Raw genomic sequence first — 24,336 nt, 5'->3', positions numbered from 1 at the left:
AATTCGCTCCAAGTTCGCTAGTTAAACCGTAAAGCCGACAAGATATATAAGTATAAGCCTTTTATAAGTTAGATGACAGAGAAAAATGTGTTGTACAGAGAGCTCAAGATGAACGTAAGAACTTATACTAAAATCACAATAAAGATGCACTAGAAATAAGCAAACCAAGAAATGTTACGAGGAGCACTCCCGAATCATTATTTACAATCTATAAACTTTGTAAATCATGATTTGGGATTTACAATGTATGTATATACATTGTAAATTATGATTTGGGAGTGCTCTTCGTAACATTCAAGTGTCTTGGTTTATTTATTTCTAGTGCATCTTTATTGTGATTGTAGTATAATGCGAATTATAGCCTGTAAATGATCTTGGTCAGCAAACCGTCATTCGGTCAAATCAAGATGATAATTCCAATCGGTCCGTCCAAGCCATACATTATAAAGAGCAGAGGTGAGTTTATGCTAGATGGAATAGTGAGACCTTGTGAAGATCAGCAATAAATGTATTCCTATGCGATTAAACTCTGCAATGAGGTACCAAAAACAATCTTGTCAATAAGTTGAACGGAAGCCAACTATAGGAAGCGTTATTCATACAGAGCGGAAGTGAATTAACGTCATATAGTCCCTGTGCACTACACCCTGAAGTATCATCTCTCTGAAGTTGGTACCGAGAATACTGATAGACTTGCTAAACAGGGACCATATTGGAAAAGAAACCTTTTTGCGGTATAATAAAAAGTCAAGCAACTGGCCTTTTCGCATTCCCAATAAAAGATAAGCAAGAAAATCATTAAAAGCTTCTTGTCACTCCGCTCCGTAAAAATACTCTTAGAGATTCGGAAAACTGAACTAAGTTGTCACATACTCAAAGTATTAAGTAAAGAGCTAAGAGGCACTAACACTGTTTAACCTGTCCCTCGAATATGTAATAAGTCAGGTGAATATAGTCTAATATACCTACGTGCCGCCACGTGAGGTAAGTGTGGTAGTACTTCAGGTTCTTTTCAATGTTAGGCAGCTAAGGGAGAATAAAACATCTTTACTCAATGGACATCTAGTTTATTCTCCCTTATATTAGACGGCGATCTTGCCAGGATCGACATATGGTAATAAACGAAGGGAATCTGCCCTTATGTGGGGTTGGTTATCAGTAATACACTTATTTACTCATCTGTACTATATCGGTGGTTAAATTCAATGAATTATACCTAGCTGATGACGACAATGACTACATTATATTCTAAACGCTAGCAAAACCCAAACTTAGTTGAAACTCTCCCCGTAATCTGACTGACTAATTAAAATTAATAATCTCGTGTTATTTTGAGTACCTATTTTATACATGTGTGCTTGTTTATGTTTTCATTCTTAATTCGACTTTGCAAGTATGATATTCATACTACGATTCTGCTTAATCGGCGGAATTTATTTGGGTCAGACTGAATGCATGAGCCCCGGATACTTGTAATACATCGATGGTATTTTATTATTATGTAACATTAACAATATCGTATAAAATAGTTAATCTTTTGAAAAAGGATTTTTTAAAGTTTCTGAATAATGTTGTTCTGAAGCTATTTCCTTGTGGCATTTTTATAATTAAGTATTTTCTATGGGAAATAAGCCACAATTTTACTAAAAAATGAATTTAATAACGTTTCGAAGCCCAAATCGGGTTTCGTTGTCAAAATACCTTATTTTGACAACGATACCCGATTTGGGCTTCGAAACGTTATTAAATTCATTTTTTAGTAAAATTGTGGCTTATTTCTGAATAATGAGTTAAATCCCGTTACAATAGGAATAGCTAATTTTATTAATAGCATATTGCCGCCTACGCCGACGACATCAGCATTATGTCTCGCAGAACGGAAGAGGCGGCAGAAATATATTCACAATTAAAAACAGGAGTAAAAGAGACCGGACTAACACAGGCAAGAGTTAGGGAAACAGACGATTAGTTGAATTAGAAAGTAGAAAGTTTCGCATTTAGGAGCAACATTTAATTTTGAGAAAATGTATAACAAACAAACAACTCAATATATTGTCTGCAACTACAGGGTAAGTGTTAGCCAATGCCATAAAGAGGTCAAAATTTCAAAACCATCAATATAATTTTAGCCTCTAAATAAAATAAGAATTCACTAGGGTCCATCTAAATACCTAAATGTTTATTTTAGAATAACTTACCTGTACTTTAGAACAGTCTTTCATATGGCCATCTTGAGGTATTGTGTTCGTTACGACCACAGCCTCAAAACAGGCATTATTTATTCTGGAAATGGCCGGACCTGAGAAAATACCGTGCGTTAGAATGGCATACACTTTGGTGGCTCCAGCTTCCATTAACTTTTCAGCTGCATGACATATGGTTCCACAAGTATCAGCCATGTCATCTACCAAAATGGCAACTCTGTCTTTGACATCTCCAACTAATACCATAGAAGCAACCTAAATTAAGATGAAATTCACAATATTTAAAATCAAATTTATTTTGAAATTATAATTATGACTGAAAATGAAACAGGTTATACCAGTTCGTAGAAACCACCAGAAAAAAAGGTACAAAGTAACTAAACCTACTAGACTACTGTCAGAAGAAGAACAAAGTAAATATGAAAGACTAGTCACTAGAGAACTGGAAAATATTGCAGAAAATGGAAACATCGAACAAAAATGGACGCAAATAAAAGTATGTATGACCAAAGCAGCGCAAGTCAGTAATAGAAATATAAAAGATGGATTCAAAGAATGGTTTGATGAAGAATGTAAAATAGAACTGGATGAAAGAAATAAGTTAAGACTCAAAATGATGCAAGTGAAAACACCAGAGATGGAGATAAAATACAACGAACAAAGAAAACGAACTAAAAGAATCATAAGAGCGAAGAAAAGAAAGTACAACGAAGATAAATTGAAATGCATAGAAGAAAACTATAAAAATGGAGGCATCAGAAACTTATAATTTAGTAAGCGACGAAGAAATACTGAACAGATGGAGAGAATACTTCGAAGAGCTTCTAAATGAAATTCCAACAACAGAATATGCAGAAGAAGAAGAACCGAATGAAAATATTGATCAAGAAGAAGTACAAGAAAGACCGCCTAATGAAAAAGAAATAATAGAGAAATTAAAGAAAAACTAGAGCCCAGGTAAGGATGAAGTAACAGCTGAAATGTTTAAATATGGAGGACTAGTACTAATTAAGCATTTGAAAAAGCTGATAAAAGAAATTTGGGAACAAGAACACATACCAAAAGAATGGACTGAAGCCACATTGTGTCCAATTCACAAAAAAGGCGACAAAAGTTTATGCCATAATTACAGGGGAATAGCCCTACTAAACGCTGCATATAAAATACTTGCAGTACATATAAAAGACAAGATAACACAAAAGATAGATAATGACATAGGAGAATATCAATGTGGATTCAGAAGAGGACGCAGCACGGTGGATCAAATTTTCCTGCTGCGTGAGATACAAACGGAAAGCTACGAATACGGGAAATCTAAAATGGCCCTATTCATTGACTTTAAACAAGCTTTTGACAGAGTTAAACGGAAATAAATATACAAAGCACTATGTGAAATTGGAATTAGTGAAAAATTAATAAAGATGGTAAAAGTTACACTCAGAGAAACAGAGAACAGGGTTAAAATAAATGGAAAGGAAACAGGTAAGTTTAGGGTCAGTGAAGGGGACCCACTGTCATCATTGTTGTTCAGTATCCTTCTTGAAATGGTTATCAGAGAAGCCGAAATTAACAGGACAGGACTTGTGTACCAAAGAAAACACCAATGCTTGGCATTCGCTGATGACATAGTACTGATAGTCAGAAGTAAACAAGAATTAAAAGAAATACTAAAAAGACTAGAGGCGGTAGGAAGAAAGAAAGGGATATACATAAACGAAGAAAAGACTAAATACATGAAATGGACAGAACGAGAATACACACAAGGACAATATCTGACAATGAACACAGAGGCAAAAATATATTGTAGCGTGATTAGTGTAATTACTTCTAATTACAATAAAACTAGCGGTTCGTAATTTATATACGACTTTATTTATATAAGTTACAGACGAATTTATCTTATACACTAAACTTATTCACAAAATATGCCCGTATTTATACCCAGTTGTTATTCTGGAACAATCGACTCCCATCTCGAGCTATCGGCTTGTTCCGCCTACGTGACGTACCTTCCAGAATTCTCCGGCGAGGCCTAGCACATCCGATTACGTCATTCTCGAGGTGTTTACTGTTATACGGGGATCGGCCAAGATTTCTCTTCCGCTACACTGCTCCCCTCTTAAGATCTGAGCGTCTCGATCAGCAACTCTAAATGAAGGCCCAGGATGGCGGAATCTACACGACTCTCCAGCTCTGCATACACCCTTCAAGAAGAAATAACAGTCTACTGTCTTTGAAGGGTACGACATCTTCGGGTTCATGCAACACACAGTGATTTGTACACCAGTTCCTCTGAAGACCACTTCAAGCATGCTTCTCACAATCTTCCAATCCAGATTTTCTACTGCATGGCCTATTTTTGGTAAAGCCAAATTTTTGATGTCATAATTACACACGATTTTCTTCAAATTAGTTAGAGCACGCCATATGTTCTCGTAGCTTGGCGTGTCCGTATAAGACTTTCTGGTCACCATATACAGCAAAGATCGAGGACCATCTTCCAATCGCAGTACTCCTCCAATTTTAGGCTGCTGATTTCTTAACTCGTCCAGGCGGCCGAACTTTCTATTGAATACGGACGATATTCCTTTAGTCATCTCGAGGTCTTGGGCAACACAGTGGGCCAGAGAGACGTTTTCTGGAACACCAAACAGATCTTGCTGAACTTCTGTGGTCACGCCGAATCTAGCACTCTTTCTCGCTGCGTAATTTGACATAAATTGATTAAAACTTGGCTGTGCGACATCTTTCATCTCCTGTTGGAGGACTCGTGCTTCTTCTGTTTCATTTGAGCCAGCATATGGTGCAAGACGATTTATGTGAATAACTTTTGGTTTACCGTTTGGCAACTTCTTAATTCTATATATTACGTCATTTATTTTCTTCTTAACTTCATATGGACCTTCCCATTGTCTTTGCAGTTTAGGACATAAGTCTCGACGACGTTGCGGATTATAAAGCCAGACAAGATCACCTACTTCGAAGCTTTCATTCTTGCATCGAGAATCATATTGATCTTTCATTCTGTCACTGGCTATCTGGATGTGTTGTCGGGCAAGTTCATGAATGTTGTTCATTCGTAATTTCAGGCGGTCAACGTAGTCTTCGCCTGCAACATGTTCCTCGGAAGGTCCGCAGCCAAACTCTAGGTCGCAGGGCAACCGAACTTCACGACCCAACATCAGGCAGGTTGGTGTTTGACCTGTAGTTTCATTTACGGCCGAGCGGTAGGCCATCAGGAATAAATGAATGTGTTGGTCCCAATCTCGCTGATGTTCAGATACAACTTTGGACAAGTGTTTACCCATCGTTCGGTTCATCCTCTCGACCATCCCATCTGATTGAGGATGCAGGGGTGTTGTTCTGGTCTTATTGGCACCAATCAATTTACAAACGTTTTGGAAAAGAGCTGACTCAAAGTTTCGCCCTTGGTCGGAGTGAATCTCCAAGGGAACACCAAATCGGCTAAAGAATTCTTTAACAAGTACCTCTGCAACGGTAGCAGCTTCTTGATTTGGTAATGCATAGGCCTCAGTCGGCTGGCTCCATGTCTACTTGCCAATATCCACTTTTTAAATCGAGTGTGGAAAACCAACGAGAACCGGAGAGAGTATCCAATGTATCGTCTATTCTGGGCAAAGGATAACTATCTTTTTTTGTTACCGCATTGAGCTGGCGGTAGTCGATACAAAAACGCGTTGAACCATCTTTCTTCTTTACCAGAACTACTGGTGATGTCCATGGACTGTTCGATGGTTCAATTACCCCTTGTTTGTCCATATCCTTGATAATCTCTTCGGCTTCATCTCTTTTCGCAAATGGAAGTCGTCTAGGCCGTTGTCTGATTGGCTGAGCGTCTCCGGTATTTATTTTATGCGTTACTATGCTTGTTTTGCCCTTATCCTTCTTATCAATAGCAAAAACATCTTGATACTCTATCAGCATAGACCTTACTTTTTCCGTTCGTTCATAGTCAAGGTCTTGGCATCTTTCAATGATCATCTCGACAAGGTCTTTTGGATATTTTGACTTTGATGATTTCTCATTGGTATTCATAGAGCAAATTGAAGCCACGGAAACACACTGTCCGATCAAAGCTCCTCTACTTAACTTAATAGCAGTTTCCCTTAAATTCATAACTCTTACAGGGATGACATCTCGAACTTTTACCAAAGTTTTCGCCGTTAGGAACTCGACATTTTCTACATCTTCGACCATCCTTAAACTTCCCTCTCGGCAGTGTCCATCAAGCATGGTCATCAGAATTTTCTCACTATTACCGGGTATGGTTACGTCGCATGTAGTTAGTAAGCGGATGGCATCTTCTTTGTCGTCGTGAAAGGGCAACTCTTCACTGTTGATCCTGAGAACTCCATTTTGAACATCCAATATTGCCCCCACTTTTCGTAGTACGTCCATCCCCAATATGAACTCGTCGGAGATCTCGGCAATTAATACTTGATGTTCAACTGTGGTCTGGCCAATGGATACTGACATATTAGCCTCGCCATATGTATTAATTAGCTCACCAGTTGCTGTTCTAAGCTTTACTGTTGCAGGTGATAATTTATTATGGTCTCGTACTACATCTGGACGTGCGATAGTTCTCGTTGCACCTGTATCCACCAAAAATGATCTACATCTATTATTGATACGACCTTCGATGTATAAGTTGTGGATTCCACCGGAGGACGTAAGGTTGACAGTTACTATGGGGGCTCTAGTTCTCGAGGTCGGCAGTTGCCCCTTGGTGTCGACCCGCTCTAGTTTTCCGACGGCTGTACGATCTTCTTACAATTACGACGAATGTGGCCTACGTCTCCACAATTCCAACATCTAGGCTCGCGTCTCTTTGGCATCTGATTACTTAATACTCTCCGTATCATTTCCTCCAGACGTTCATCGTTGTGTTCGTCACTTTCTTCAATGGTTCTTACTCTATGGCCTCGTGAAGTTTGACTAGCCGTTTCGTGTTCCAATGCAATAGCAAGTGCTTCATCTAAAACTTTCGGCCTTGCTAGTCGTAAAGCTTTCTGTAGTTCATTATCTTTCAGCCCATTGACGAAAGTATCTACTGCAATTTCTTCTAAAACGCTGTCTGGCACTTCTGGATAAGCCAACCGCACCACACGAGCCACATCTGCTTCAAATTCTTGCAGATTCTCACTTGCTCGTTGACTTCTACTTCGCAGTTGTGCTTTGTATACTTGTTGTAGATGGGCATCTCCATAGCGTTTTTCTAGACGAGTGAACAAGGTCTGGTAACAATTTTCTTGACCCTTAGGAATTGATCTTAATATATCTGCAGCATCACCTCGCAAAGCAGCAGTCAAGGAAACAGCCTTTTCCTGTTCGGTCCAATGATTGGCGGTCGCAATAGCTTCAAATTGTCTAAGATATATGGACCAAGAGGACTTTCCATCGAATGGTGGTAATTTGAATCTCATATTATGCGACGTTTCATCTCTCGGTAGTTCATCTTTCACTACCGGATCTAACGCTGCTGCATTAACTGATGGTTGTACTTTTGTATCGGTTATCATGCTCTCTAGTTGTTTGATCTTTTCTTCTACGGTCTCTACACTTTTCTGCATCTTATCGAATGTTCTAGAAACTTCTTCAAATTTCTCGTCATTCTGTCTACAAACGTCTTTAATTACTTGAGAAACACTTTCAAATTTCTCGTCGCTTTTTCTACTAACTTCTTCAAGTTTCTCGTTGTTCTTTATAGAAGTTTCATCGATCTTTTGAGAAATACTTTCAAATTTCGATAAGATCGCTTGTTCTGCTGATTGGAAGTGGAACGTCTTTGGGTCATCTCCATTCTCCTTGAGGACTTCCTCGAGTCGTGCTTGTAGGACTATCTTGAGCCCACTGCTGTCCACGTCCCGTTCCTCTAGCTGTTCACGGAGCTGTTTTACTGTAAGTTCTTGTAGCAACATCTTTGGTCGGCACACACGTACTTTCCAAAAGTCTTTTAAAAGTCTTTCCGAATACCGAACAATCAACGCACTTTAACTATTCCCGACGAATAGAGTCCAAAAGTCTTTTAAGTCTTTCCGAATACCGAACAATTAACGCACTCCGGTTATTCCCGACGAATAAAGTTCAAAAGTCTTTTAAAGTCTCTCTGTAATTCACTTATTTATATCGCACTAACTTTACCGAACACCGACACCAACTGTAGCGTGATTAGTGTAATTACTTCTAATTACAATAAAACTAGCGGTTCGTAATTTATATACGACTTTATTTATATAAGTTACAGACGAATTTATCTTATACACTAAACTTATTCACAAAATATGCCCGTATTTATACCCAGTTGTTATTCTGGAACAATCGACTCCCATCTCGAGCTATCGGCTTGTTCCGCCTACGTGACGTACCTTCCAGAATTCTCCGGCGAGGCCTAGCACATCCGATTACGTCATTCTCGAGGTGTTTACTGTTATACGGGGATCGCCCAAGATTTCTCTTCCGCTACAATATGAATTCGAAGAAGTAGAGAGAATCCAATATCTAGGAGCGACATTCACTAGGAGACCAAATATAAAAGCAGAAATCCAAGCGAGAATTATGGCTGGTAATCGTTGTATCTTTGCTCTAAACAACTTATTAAGAAATAAGAACATATCTAGAGGGGCTAAGATAAGAATATACAAGACAGTGATAAGACCTATAGTTAGTATTGTATGCCAGTGAAACATGGACATGAACAAATCCGAGCCAGTCATGCTTAAAGTGTGGGAAAGAAAAGTTCTAAAAACCAGATGGAAGAAAGATGTTGAAAAAGACATAGAAGAACTGAAAATCACAAATTGGAAAAATAAAGCAGCAAATAGGAGATATTGGAAAGGAATAGTAAACCAAGCCATGGGCCTTCTAAGCCTGGAGAGCTAAACTATATAATAATTATGGCATGTACAAATTGTTCTGGTAATAATTTCTTTACTGATATATTATATTATTTATTTGAAAATCGTTTTTTAAACTCAAACTTGGCACCAGCAAATGACGAATGAGTGGAAAGAGTGGCGCAGGGGTCAACTTTCAACATCATTACCTGTCCCAAAGACGGGATAAAGAAGGAGAGTTTCATATCAAGGTTAGCTCCCTTCTATAACGAATTGCCAACGCACACGATATACAATAAGTAAAGGAAGTGAAGACACATGCGATAAAAATGAAAAACCAAGAGCTTATAAATAATATTATGGAAATCCCCGTTGTATGGACCAAGGTCCTAAGGGCGGCGACCAGTCTTGTCTATTGTCGGCTTGGTATATGAGAACATTTTCGTCAGTTCTGGTCATCTTTTGCATTTCTGAGCCACGTTTTCTGCTTTCTTCCTAACCACGTTTTCCTTCAATTTTTTCTTAACAATTAATTTTAGTTGTTTTTATTCCTAGTGGCGCATTGTATGTCCGAGATATGATGTTTTCCTATCTTCAATAGATGTGAGCGAGTATTTGTCCTTGACAACACTTAGGCGTTGGTTGTTCTTTTTGTCCAACTTATTCGCAACATGTAGAGCCAAATTTGAAATGCGTTTAACTTGTTGACGTCACCTTGCTTGAGTGTCCATGTTTCGCAGTCATACAGAGGCATACTATATAACATTTAGTGTTCTCAGTCTTATTGGTATTTGCAACCAAATTTTGAGTTATTGAGCCAACTGACTAGGATACAGAGAGTTGAACAACAACTGCTCAGAGTAGTTCAAGACAGAGAGTAGTGTTAATGGTCAACGTCTTGGGAACTTGATAAGGCACGGTAAGAAGAAAAAGGATAATTCCGTGATCCAGGGATGAGTAAATGGAATTTGTGTTTGGAGACAGAAAAACAATTTTTATATTTTCTGGTTTCAATTTGGAATGGGATATGGCATTATCCAAAAATAATAAGACTTCTATTTTGTTTCTTCATTGTTTGGTCTAATTTCTTTCGCCATGATGCGATAATATCCGTCATCATCCAAGCCTTTTATAAGATGTCACAAAGGCCATTCTTTAATATGAGATCCTTTAACGTATCGAAAGTTTTGATCGTTTTTTTTTTAAACTTCTTTAATTCTGATTTATTTTTTATAATTTAATAAACTTGTGTCTCTCCAACACCAAACTTCTCAGAAACTCTCCTAGAACTTTTACTGAACTTTCTATTTTCCACGATATCAATTTTGTCTTCAAGTGTTAATACTATAGCAAACAATACAGGGTTTAGAAAGCAACAAAAAACGACCCGTATGCACGCCAATGGTGAATATAAAATTCTTATATTTATCTAAAAAAATCCGCAATAACTACGTCTTAAAACCCACCAAATTTCATTTGCATGTCTCAACCGGTTTTAAAGCAATAAATAGTCAATTTGTAAGAAAAAATTCAACATCTCGTATCTCGGAAACGAAACATTTGCAAACATACGTTTAAAAAGCAAACTGTCACTATTTTTTCATGCAGAATTACCCCTTAAAGTTTGTCGCACTTATTTAGAAACACCGTGTATTGATGAAGAACATGTCTAGTTGTTAAAGTACCTAACTTTTTTATTATCCAACATAAACGAATGAATCAAAAACAAAATGTTAAGAAAACCTGAGGCTATAGATGGGTTTTAATTTCAGTATTTTATAAATGCTAGAATATTCCACAGGACGATGCGAACTTTGAGAAAAAAACACAGTTTGATTGGTATACCCGGTATACAATGAAAATTTAACTGTTTAGCAACAATATTATTACAGCGGTATTGTTAAAGAATCAGGCTATAACACGTTAAAAAAATCACTTAAATCGGCCAACAGGTTTAGGAAATACGAGACATCAAAAATGACCAAATTTTTAAGTGGGCGGATTTCTACGCACGTAACTTTATAAACTACACATCTTACATTCCAAATTGTGTCATTAAAAAATATTTCCAAAAAATGACTTAAATCAAATACTATTGACTGTAATACATCCAACTCCCACATAAATCTGGAAGCACGTTGCCACTAGCGCCACTGTCGGCTTGAGTTGAACTACGTTTTGACAACGTAAAATTTGACATAAACATTCAAATTTAATTTTATAAATTTTTGAATAACGAGCTAATTTTGTTAAATTAAATTAAAATAAAAATAGTTCAAACATTTACACAAAAACAATAATAAAGCAATTTTATAAATGTAAGGTTAGATTGCTCTGGTTATCCTACTCATACCGCTAGATGGCGCTATTTTTTTGCTTCCTCAAAATTAATGAGAATGTCAAGAGTTGTATGTATAGGGCTTTTCATCGATTGTCATTTGTTTCGAGCTTCTGTCATGTCACATAATATTAATATATCTACGCCATACGTCTTTGGTTTATATCATGGGTATATACCAATAACGTACGACATAGATATATTAATATTAATGACAGAAACTCGAAACAAATGACTGAATGAAAAGCCCTATTACAGCCACTGGTTTTTGCTTAAATAAATGTATTGACCTTACCTCATTAGCCTTCTTCCTCTCTTTGTGGATAAGAGCGAACTCAACATTAAGCCTATCAGCGATCGAAGTCACTCTCTTAGCTCCTCCTGCATCAGGAGATACTATTATACTGTTTCGCCATTCTGCTATGTTTTCTTTGATCCATTTCAACACAGCGGGCTCGGCATACAAATTATCTACTGGAATGTCAAAGAAGCCTTGAATTTGAGATGCGTGGAGATCCATGGTGATTATGTGGTCGGCTCCCGCAACAGACAGCATGTTTGCGACGAGCTTGGCGGAAATTGGTGCCCTGCTCTATAAAAAACACAAACCACACGTTAATAACATATTTACTGGCTAGCAAACACAGTTGTTATTACTGTATGGTATACAACAATTTAGTGTTTTATATAAATATGTATGGAGACACACAATACAAATGATTTTTGTACCCCTTTGTTATTTTTTTAGCTTTATGATTTTCGTGTAACACTACTTATTTTTAATGCGCATTCTAACGACATGTTATACATTTATGTTTTTATTGACATTTGAACAAAATTTACTAAATAATAGTCACGTTATGAATGAACGACATAAATAACATAAAAATTTGATGTCAAGCACATGCAAGAAGATGAATAAAATGCAACAAAATTAGTTTTTCTCCAGAATGATTCGGGCTATGTGCTCTAATGAACTGTTTTGATATACACTGTGTCCGTAAAGTATGGAACAAATTCTTTTTTAGCTAAACAGAGCATTTTAATAAATAATCCTGAAACACGTCGATTTTTGATTTTAATTTACCGTATTTTAAAATAATATTCTAATATACAGGGTGAATTACTTTCGAGTAATGACGTCACCGTCATTTTTTTTAAATGGAACACCCCCATTTTGTTTCAATTTTCGGATTACTCTAGCTGAGCTGATTCCAAAAATGTATCACATGTTGATTCAAATTGGTACAGGGTGAACAAAAATACAATAGCTTTGTGTGTGTTCATAAAGTAACGCGTTAGTTAAATTAACAATATTATCAAAAATACTTATTGTATTTTTGATATTTTAATTAATTTTTGATTTTAATTAATTTTTGATATTGTTTAATTTAATATTTTAATATAATATCAAAAATTAATTAAAATTTAATATTATGAGTACACACAAAACTATTGTATTTTTATCCACCCTGTACCAATTTGAATCAACATGTGATACATTTTTGAAATCAGCTCAGCTAGAGTAATCCGAAAATTGAGACAAAATGGGGGTGTGCCATTTAAAAAAAATGACGGTGACGTCATTACTCGAAAGTAATTCACCCTGTATAGTAGAATCTTATTTTAAAATACGGCAAATTAAAATCAAAAATCGACGTGTTTCAGGATTATTTCTTACAATGCTCTGTTTAGCTAAAAAATAATTTGTTCCATACTTTACGGACACAGTGTATAAGCATTATTTTTGTATTGGATCAATTGCGTTTTGTATTAGAGATCAATATATTTTAAAAATGATTTTTGGATAATATCCTTATTATATTTTTTTTCTGTTCTTCCTCTGACCGACTTTTATTAGCTCTTCCTTATAATAAATATATTGTTCTGCAACAGCATATATACCACCTATCTTTCTGTCTTTACATAAGTTAATGGTCTCTTTGAAAGACTTTTACCCACCCCTTTGAACTTTATGAACAACTGCATAAAATTTTAATGCATACCTAAAAAATGGAAAACATCCTACATACCTTCCATATAAAAAAGAGGCAAACGCAGTGATCCATCAAACTAGAGAGGACTCAATCTTAATTCTACCATTAGCAGATTGTTTTGTAGAATCATCAAAAACAAACTAGAAATGGAAACAAGAGGAAAAATAAGTGAAGACTAGAGTGGATTCACTGTAGGACGATCATGCATTGACAATCTGTTTGTAATTCAGCAGCTCACGGAGAAAAGAACCAGCCAGAATGAAAAGACCCACATAGCCTTCGTAGATTTGGAGAAAGCATACCACTCTGTACCCAGAATTAAACTATGGGAGGCCCTATCCGAAATAAATATAAATCCGTCAATCGTTAATATAACTAAGTTGCTGTATGAAGAAAATATAGGGTACATAAAGGTGAACAGTCTGTCGGATGTGAAGCACACTATGAAGTTAAAGCAAGAATGCAGCCTCTCCCCACTGCTGTTTAATTTATATCTTGAAATTGTTCTAAAAGAATGGAAGAGAAGCTGTGGAGGTATGGGCATTTAATATTTATTTAGTATTTAGTATTTAATATTTAGTATTTAATACATTTAGTATTTAATATTCATTTCGCCGATCATCACGCCATACTCGCTCAAGACTCATTCGACTTGGAATTTATGTTAATTCGTCTTGTGCAGCATACAATAAATAGGGTTTAAACGTTAATGTCACAAAATCAGAATATCTGGTCGTGAACGCCGATGCTAACTTTGAATCTTGATAAAATACGATACTACTGTAAAGCAGGTGGATGAGTTTAAACACCTGGGAGCTATAGTAACTAGAGAATGTCTGGGAAAAACAGCAAGTCTAGGTTTTTTCCTAGAAATTCCCAACATTTGGTGGGAAAAAAATCAGAAAAGATCAAAAATTCGAATAGGAAAGGTCTTCCTGGAGTCAGTTCTGATGCATGGGAATGAAGTATGGACGTTAATATCAGCGTCCAGAAGACGAATCAACGCAGTCAAAATGGACCACTTGCGCCGAAGTGCTGGAGTTTCGAGACAGAAGACAGTGCGTAACGAGGAAATCACAAGACGAATGCACGCCCAAGACACTACAGTGGACAGAATAGAGCGGAAGAGCTTAAAGTGGTTTGGTCACGTGCTTGGAGCCACGTAACATGGAATGACCTTATATTATCATAAATTGTAAATAGTTATTGTTTTGTTCTTGGAAAATAATATTTAGAAGGGTCATTCCATATCAACTCAACACACCTAATTTCCGCCTCCTCTTCATATTTGGTTATAATTTGGAATACTCACAGTGGCTAATAAGAGAAACAAAAATACAAAATTTTAAATTTTTATCTCAAGCCGTTTCCGAAATATGATTATGTAAAGTTTTCCAAATAGGTCCAAAACACCCCGATCATACTTTATTGGAATGGTTGTAGAAGCTCACCTAATTGAGCTAGAATGCTGGGAGAGGTGTCAGTTTGCAGCATTTTTAAAGCTCTTTACAGTGATATATACAGCATGATGCTACGATAAACAAGTTTTTCTCAAACAAAAAAAATATATTTTGATTAAGTTTTTTCCAAAAAGTACATAATTTAAAATTTTCATAATATTCCTACAAATACATAGTACTGTTGTTAATAACATATAAAATTTTTATCATGGGATGGTGATGGGTTCAACATAAAAAAAATAAATTTCACACATACAGTATGGTGCAAATGAAAGGAATAAATTCGTAATGTCGTAAGTTGGCAACTTTAAGGCGAAACAGGTCGATTTTTATTTTTAAACTGTATATTTTAGGCATATGTATCATACTAGTGACGTAATCCATCTGGGCGTGATGACGTAATTGATGGTTTTTTAAATGAGACTATAGCTCGTGTGTTAGCTCATTTGAAAGGTTATTAAATTCTCTGTTCTATATATTTAATTCTCAGTAATATAAACAATAACATAATTATTTATACAGGGTGGCAAAAAAAGTTTTTTTTTAATTAAATTAATTGGCAAATAAAAAGAATGTATGTTATTTATCTGTTTCTGGCCACGGTAAAATATATTTTAAATTAAATAAATTACATACATTCTTCTTTTTTTATCAATTAATTTAATTAAAAAAAGTTTTTGCCACCCTATATAAATAATATTATTGTTTATATTACTGAATAGAGAATTGAATAACCTTTCAAATGAACTAACACACGACCTATAGTCTCATTTAAAAAATCATCGATTACGTCATCACGCCCAGATGGATGACGTCACTAGTATGATACATATGGCAAAAAATTACAATTAAAAATAAAAATCGACCTGTTTCGGGATTTTTCCTTAACGTTGCCAACTTGTGAGATTACGAATTTATTCCTTTCATTTGCACCATACTGTATGTGTGAAATTTATTTTTTTTTATGTTGAACCCATCACCATCCCATGATAAAATTTGTATGTTATTAACAACAGTACTATGTATTTGTAGGAATATTATGAAAATTTTAAATTATGTACTTTTTGGAAAAAAACTTAATCAAAATATATTTTTTTGTTTGAGAAAAACTTGTTTATCGTAGCATCATGCTGTATATTATATCACTGTAAAGAGCTTTAAAAATGCTCCAAAATGACACCTCTCCCAGCATTCTAGCTCAATTAGGTCAGCTTCTACAACCATTTCAATAAAGTATGATGGAAAACGTTTTTGGAAAACTTTACATAACCATATTTCGGAAACGGCTTGAGATAAAAATTTAAAATTTTGTATTTTTCTTCACCTAATCATCCACTATGAATACTCTAAATTTTAACAAAATCTAAATAGGTCAGGAAAAAAATTAATTCAAAGTGTGTTGATTTGAACTGGAATAGCTCAGAACGAGGTCGTACTTTTAACGATAATGTAACAATGTTACTTTTCATTTCATGTTAACAATCAAATAACTACAGAATAAACATTCACTATGATTTCTTTTGTTATGGGGGTGAATTATTTTATTAATATTCTTCTTCTGGAAGTGTTGCTACGTCAAGGAAAATCACATAAATACGTCACCACACATATTTTTGTTATTATCTTGTTTTCCCAGCGTATCAATAAGAAACACATTACTCGTAATACTCAAACACTTAACGAAATTTGGCCTCTGACTTCAGATAATTATTGCGAGACTCTTACGTATTATTATTTGTTAAAAATAAATTCTTGAAGTATGTGGTGTAATAAAACTATTGCCTAATCAACATGCAAACAAAAAACATTTTTAAAAATATCGTATAGCAACGATACTAATAATAAATCCGGAAGAAATTATACTCTACAAAATTTGTTTATAAGCAAAATAAGTTAGATAAATGAAGGTTCAAGAATTCAAGATAAATTATCCTCAATTGGGCTCACAGGCCAGAAGCATTGAATACAATTCTGATGGGCATCAATAATAAAGAAGAATCCAAATTCACCATGTAAAATTAAAACAAGAATTTACTTCATTTTCTGGACGTGTTAATTACAAAAGAGGTTACAGGATATGCAATCAAAGTTTACAGAAAACCAACCCACGGCCCACACCAACAGATATTTGAACTACCACTCAAAACATAACCTGCTAAGAACAAACCTGCTAACAAAGGTTTTAACAAAAAATGATTACAATTATTATTTAAGGAATTTCACGAGATTGAAGAAAGGAAACAACAAAACACCACAAGCAATCCAGAAACACTCACGAGAAAGAAACAAAATTTTAAGAAAGATAGGAAACCAGTACAACATCACAATATTCAAGACAACCAATACACTGAGGTCTGTCCTGTCCAAAATCAAACCTAACAACACACAATAGAGATCAAACAACTGCATCTATAAAATATCCTGTTAGTCCAGAAAGCCACTGCGCATCCGCTAGGAAAAATATTCTAATTCGGATTTTTTGCACAATCTTACTCAAAAAGGACTCCTTTTAACAAATTTGCATGTTGCCAGGACCAAAAGGTGGTCAAAAATTTTTTAAACGTTTTTTTTTGTTTTTTTTATACAATTATTTTTTTTGCATGGAAAAAGTTTTTTTAGATTTTTTGGATCATTCCAAACAGAAAAGGTCTTTAGTGACTTTTCTCTAAAAATGATAGTTTTTGACATATAAGCGATTAAAAATTGAAAAATTGCGAAATCGGCCATTTTTAACCCTCAAAAACTATGTGAAAAACTCAAAATTTGAATGTTGCCAAGGTAGGTAGATATTCTTTAAACATCGATTGATGAAATCCAGAAGAGGTTTTTGCAATACAATATTTAAAACTCCTTTGTTTTTTAATTGCTAATAAAGCGTGCGCGACACTATTTTCCACCGACAGTATGGTGCAAATGAAAGAAATAAATTCGTTATTTCGTAAACCTGCGGCTTTAAGGAAAAATCCCGAAACAGGTCGATTTTTATTTTTAAGTTATGATATTGTGGCATATATGATATACTAGTGACGTCATCCGTCTGGGCGTGATGACGTAATCGATGATTTTTTTAAATGAGAATAGGGTCGTGTGGTAGCTCATTTGAAAGGTTCTTCAATTCTCTATTTAGTAATGTAACCATTTACATAATTATTTATACAGGGTGTCCTCTACTTCTTTTTTTTTCAAATAATTTAATTTAATAAAAATTTTTTGGACACCCTGTATAAATAATTATGTAAATGTTTATATTACTGAATAGAGAATTGAAGAACCTTTCAAATGAGCTAGCACACGACCCCTATTCTCATTTAAAAAAATCATCGATTACGTCATCGGGATTTTTCCTTGAAGTCGCCGGTTTACGAAACAACGAATTTATTCCTTTCATTTGCACCATACTGTCGGTGGAAAATAGTGTCGCGCACGCTTGATTAGCAATTAAAAAACAAAGGAGTTTTGAATATTGTATTGCAAAAAACTCTTCGGGATTTCATCAATCGATGTTTAAAGAATATCTATCTACCTTGGCAACATTCAAATTGACAGTTTTTCACATAGTTTTTGAGGGTTAAAAATGGCCGATTTCGCAATTTTTCAATTTTTAATCGCTTATATGTCAAAAACTATCATTTTTAGAGAAAAGTCACTAAAGACCTTTTCTGTTTGGAATGATCCAAAAAACCTAAAAAAACTTTTTTCCATGCAAAAAAAAATAATTTTAGGAAAAAAAACAAAAAAAAACGTTTAAAAATTTTTTGACCACCTTTTGGTCCTGGCAACATGCAAATTTGTTAAAAGGAGTCCATTTTGAGTAAGATTGTGCAAAAAATCCGAATAAGAATATTTTTTCTAGCGAATGCGCAGTGGCTTACTGGACTATGTGGAGGACAAAGGAGCATGAAACATACGTCAAAAACATAAACTTTGACAGATCGCAGATAGGCTAACATATCTCGGACGATGAGCACAAGGTCTTCTTCTTCTTCAGCCTTCAGGAATCCAACTTGGACATAGGCCACCCCGAATTCAATCCAGTGTTGTCTATTTTGCACCACCTGTTTCCAGTTGTGTCTTCCAAACTTCTTTGTGTCATCAGCCCATCTCATTTGTGGCCTTCCTCTACTTCTTCTTTCTAACCACGGTCTCCATTGTTGTATTTCGTGATTCCATCTTTTATCCTTCAGTCGGGCATTGTGACCGGCGAAGCTCCATTTTAATTTGGCATCATGTTCTAATGCGTCTTTTACTTTGGTTTTGCTTCTAATCCATTTATTTGTTTTTTGTCTACGATCCTCACCCCGAGTGAGAGAGTGTCCACATCTGTCAATCATACGTAAGTATAGGGAGGATACACTGATCGTAAACTCTGGTTCTCAAATATTGTTCTATTTTAGTGTTTTTCAAGATAAGATCCAACTCAGTTTTCCAAATCCTGCCCACGCTAACCTTATTCTTCTGGTAATTTCGGCAGTTCGATTTTCTTTGTTAACTTTCATTATCTGTCCCAGGTAGATGTATTCTCTTACTGTTTCTAAATCTGTCATTCAACGTTATTTTTGTAATGTTCGGTGTATTCGTCATTACTTTTGTTTTTTCCAAGTTCATCTTAAGACATACTTTTTCCGAAGCTTGAAATAGTTGCGTTATCATGGTCTGTAATTCTTCGAAACTTGTAGCGAATATTACAATGTCGTCAGCATATCTCAAATGACTCAGTTTTCTTCCATTAACATTTATTCCTTTATCTACCCAGTTGATGTCTTTGAACACGTCTTCAAGTCCCAGTGTGAACAGCTTTGGTGAAATAACGTCTCCCTGGCGAACTCCTCTGTTGATTGGTATAACTTTGGTTTTCTCATCTATTTGTATTTTCATTGTACCTTTCTTATAAATATTATGTATGAGCATTCTGTATCGAGAATCTATCCTGCAGTTGTTCATAGCTCTCTCTATTGCCCAAAGTTCTATGGAGTCAAATGCCTTGTCATAATCAACGAAGCCAAAGTATAAGTTCAAGTGATATTCATTGGCTTTCTCTATTAGCGTTCTGACTGTAAGAAGATGATCCGCTGTACTGTAACCCTTTCGGAATCCTGCCTGCTCTATCGGTTGATAGCTATCAAGCTTCGACGATAACCTATTAGTTATTACACTCATAAACAGTTTGTACATTTGGGCAGCAGGGAAATTGGCCTATAGTTCTTCAGAACTCTCCTGTCTCCTTTTTTGAAGAGAATTATTGTCAAACTTTCTTTCCAATCATCTGGGACTTCCCCTTTGTGAAGGCATTCGTTGAAAAGATTTTTCAATTCTTCGAGAATAATTTCACTCCCCTCCTTCAACATTTCGGCATGTATTCCATCTGGACCCGGAGCCTTATTGTTCTTTAGTTGTGCCATAGCTTGTTTTATTTCGAAGGATTCTATATTAGGGAGTACTTATGAGTTGACATTTATTATCTTTTTCTTAAGATTTTCCTTTGCAGTGTTATCTGGTGCTATCAGAGCACAAAGAAAAATTGAAATATGCATCAATAGTCATAAAAGAAGCACGCATGACCAAAGAGAAAAGTCAAAACAGCTCTCATCCTACTTAATGAAAAAAGATGTGTAGCAAACCCAACAGCAGAATGTAGCAGGCTCTGCTACTAACTTACCTACCTACATGCAAAAGTGCATCCCGAAAGAGTTACGAGGTATTGCAAGGTACAAAATGAAGCTAGTTTTTAATATTGCTCCAAAAAGGTTTAAAACTTTTTTTATGAAAATTTATATTTTGTGATAACATGCCCATAAAATAGAAATACCGAAAATATTGTTTCCTATAATAAAAGCAATAATATTAGTCTAGTAAATTTTGTTGAATACTGACGGGCAGATGCATTGTCGTTTTGAAGCTGCGCTGCGTTTAATTTATTAAACAATGACTTTTGATACTTTAACGCTTATTTTGCTTAGTAAGCCTGTAATCTATTATCATCTAAGTGAATAGTAAACATAATTATACGCAAATCCATGATATGAAGTGTAAATATTTAAAAAAAATCCTTATATTATCACGGAGAATATGTTTTAATTATTTCCTATTTTACTATAATAAATCAGAGCACCAGAATTCAATATTTCATCGGTTAAAATACATAACTATAAAAAGGGTTAAATATTATTCTGTGGGTTAAACCATAATTAAATGTAATGAGAACTACATTTTACGTTTGTTTTGACGTTTCAATTTCCAATGCGGAAATTGTTTTTAAAACAATTTTATAAATTAATAAATTATTGGTTAAATTAAACCAATTTGACTTACTTGGCTCGGTCTTGTAGGCAAATAGTCATGTTTTGGATAAAACTCTGAGAGGTGATGTTGTACCCTGTACCCTCTGAATGATATCAAATTTTTAAATTATGTGTGCTTATAAGGTTAGATAATGTGTCTCTGACTTATTAACTCATTAATGTTGGTATATTCTTAGTACTGACTTCTTTTTCAGTATTCGTAACCAGAGCCTGCTACATTCTATTAATGTGCTACACATTTTTCTTCTCATTGATTTTACTCTTTTTGTTGTCCATTTATAGCATGACTATTGATGCATCTTTCCATTGCACTCTGTGCTTATTATCCCAAGCATATGTGCGTCTGGGGAAAATGGGAAATCTGGGATCTGGAAAATTTTCTGTTTTTAATGCATGTTTCATGCTCGTTTATCCTGACGCTTAGTGGTCTTCCAGTTTCTCCTACATAAAAATTGTTGCATTCACAACGTATTTTATACAGTTGAGTCCGCGAATCTTTACCCGTGCGTCATCATTTAAAGCATACGAAATAAGTCGATGATCAGTCGGAAATTGAAATTTACTAAATGCAACAGCAAGTCACTTACTGTCATTTGCTGTTGCGTTTAGTAAATTTCGATTTCCGACTTATCATGGACTTATTTCGTATGCTTTAAATGATGACGGTAAAGATTCAGGGACTCAACTGTAAATGCAGTTCTTTGATCCCTCCTGTATGTTGTTGAATTTGGTTTTTGGGAAGAATAAATTTGTGTCTTGGTTACTGTAATATTAGTACGGGATCCGAATAGAAGGTGGAAATGTACCCATCTGCTTGCAGGATGAAACATTTTTTTTAAATTTCATACATAAACAAACACGACCAGCATGGGTTGTCTATCAAAATCGTGTCATAGCTATCCTTAAGGGGGGGGGGCGTAGGGGTTGAAATCAACATTTTTTGTGAATTTTTTTTGAAAGTATAAGAGAATCATCTTATTTTTAAATTAAATAAGCATATTAGGTATAATTCAAAGAATATTCAAAAAAAAAATTCAAGAAAAAATATTGAAAAATAAACCAACGGTGGCAAATTTTTAAAGACACCTAAAAAAAAACAATGAATTTTGCGGTGGACATCAGAATTTATCATTGGATCGGACAAAAAATTCAAAAAAATTTTATTAGCTTATGAGTTTCTCGAGGTAACGCTGTCAAAAGTTCATTTTAGTTTTAATGATCTTTGAATTTTTAGTATCACTCACAAGTCAAAACAACGAAATTTTTTACAGAAAAAAAGGTGAAAATCAACCTATTTATTATTGTTAAACAAAATATGTTAAACAAGCATAAAACAAAAATATATCGACAGTGTTTCCTCAAGGAATGTCTAAAGAAAATATGTACAAAATTTGAGGTGAGTTGGTTTTTGAGTTACAATGTCTACAGGCTTTGAAAAAAGCAGTATAGAGAAAAACGCTTGTCTTTGAAATCGTAAAGTGATGCACACCGGAATATGTTTTTGAATCGCTGGGTAATTTACAAAAGAAAATGAGAACAGCTGTTGACCGTTTCTCACTACGCTCAAACGCACTGGCGCGAAGAGGCTGCAAAGCGAGTCGAAGGTAGGGAGATAGTGTTGAATATCCCTATCTTCGACTCGCTTTGCAGCAGGTTCGCGTCAGCACGCTTGAACGTAATGAACAAGAGTCAACAGCTGTTATTTTCTTTTGTAAATTACTCCGCGATTCAAAAAGATATTCCGGTGTGCATCATTTTACGATTTGACAGACAAACTGAAAAAATAACAGAAATTGAAAATAAAAGTTGACAATACTTTAAACGCTTTTTCCTCAAAACTGCTTTTTTCAAAGGCTGTAGACATTATAACTCAAAAACTACTTGACCGACCCACCTGGAATTTTGTATATATTTTCTTTAGACATTCTTTGAGGTAACAGTGTCGATATATTTTCTGTTTTAAGCTTATTTTTATTTAACAATAATAAATATGTTGATTTTCGCCATTTTTTGTGCAAAAAGTTTCGTTGTTTTGATTTCGGAGTGATACCAAAAAGTCAAAAATCGTTATAACTAAAAAAACTCGACAGAGTTGTCTCGATAAACATATAAGCTAATAAAATCTTTTTTAATTTTTTGTTTACCATGATCCAATGATAAGTTCGGATGTCCACCGCAAAATCTATTTCTTTTTTCGAGGTGTTTTTAAAAATTTGCCACCGTTAGCTTATTTTACGATATTTTTCCTTAAATTTTTTTTGCGTATTCTTTGAATTATACTGAATACGCTTATTTAATTTAAAAATAAAATAATTTTATCATACTTTCAAAAAAATTCACAAAAATGTGCTTGAAATGTTGATTTCAACCCCTACGGCTCCCCCTTAAGGATAGCTATGACACGATTTTGATAGGCAACCCATGCTAGAAATATTTGTCTATGTATGAAATTTAATAAAAAAAAGTGTTTCATCCGGCAAGCAGATGGGTACATTTTGTCCTCCTATTCGGATCTTAGATTAGCTTTTTTAAATTTTCTGATAAGCCTACGACATAATATGGGTTGTGTTGTTATCTTAAAATCCCTTCTTGTGAGTATTTCTGGATCGTTTAACGATTTTCGTATTGGAAATCGAAACGTCAAAACAAATGTAAAATTTGTTTCTCTAAAACTTCTAATGGCTGAGGGCTAGATTGTCCGAATTGTGAAATCTAATATAATCAAACATATTCCCTTCAAGAATATAACACTTTCTTTTGTTCAAAATATTTTTAAAACATTTCAATTTGCTGAAAGTTAGGTAAAACATTTGATTCCCATGATGCGAGACAAGTAACATTAGTATGTTTGATGGACATTGAATAACCACATTATTAGTTTTTACAATGAACACACTGAAGAAAAAATTGATATAATTATTGATATAAGCTACCAGTAACCAGAAGTGCATTCTTTGTTGCAGGGTTGTATCAAAATGCACTTTGCACTTATACGTTTTTAACTAAAATGCACTTTACACGTATGCTTTTTTAAGTAAGAAAATATCTCTTTCACAATTTGTTGATTTTAAATTTGCGAGCAAACAATTACAAAACGTTACATTAATGGCAAATGTCGTAGTGCCGATATTTGATCTAAATATCTTGGAAATATACTAATCCCAGTGACACAATTGTGGAA

General features: G+C 34.8%; 1 protein-coding gene across 3 annotated transcripts in view; it reads right to left on the bottom strand.

Moving 5' to 3' along the window:
- Positions 1–24,336, bottom strand: part of LOC114329218 (ribose-phosphate pyrophosphokinase 1) — a 67,335-nt gene that overhangs the window by 3,284 nt on the left and 39,715 nt on the right. For all 3 annotated transcript variants that reach the window (XM_028278257.2, XM_028278258.2, XM_028278259.2), the window contains 2 exons: positions 11,695–11,991; positions 2,199–2,459 (listed from right to left, as the gene is read on the bottom strand). In XM_028278257.2, coding sequence (XP_028134058.2) covers positions 2,199–2,459; positions 11,695–11,991 — 558 coding nt within the window. The remainder of the gene's footprint in view (positions 1–2,198; positions 2,460–11,694; positions 11,992–24,336) is intronic.

Source organism: Diabrotica virgifera, chromosome 7, assembly GCF_917563875.1.
Source record: "Diabrotica virgifera virgifera chromosome 7, PGI_DIABVI_V3a".
Classification (NCBI taxonomy): domain Eukaryota; kingdom Metazoa; phylum Arthropoda; class Insecta; order Coleoptera; family Chrysomelidae; genus Diabrotica; species Diabrotica virgifera.
The sequence above is the reverse complement of the archived record's forward strand: the minus strand, read 5'-3'. Positions and strand labels throughout refer to the sequence as shown.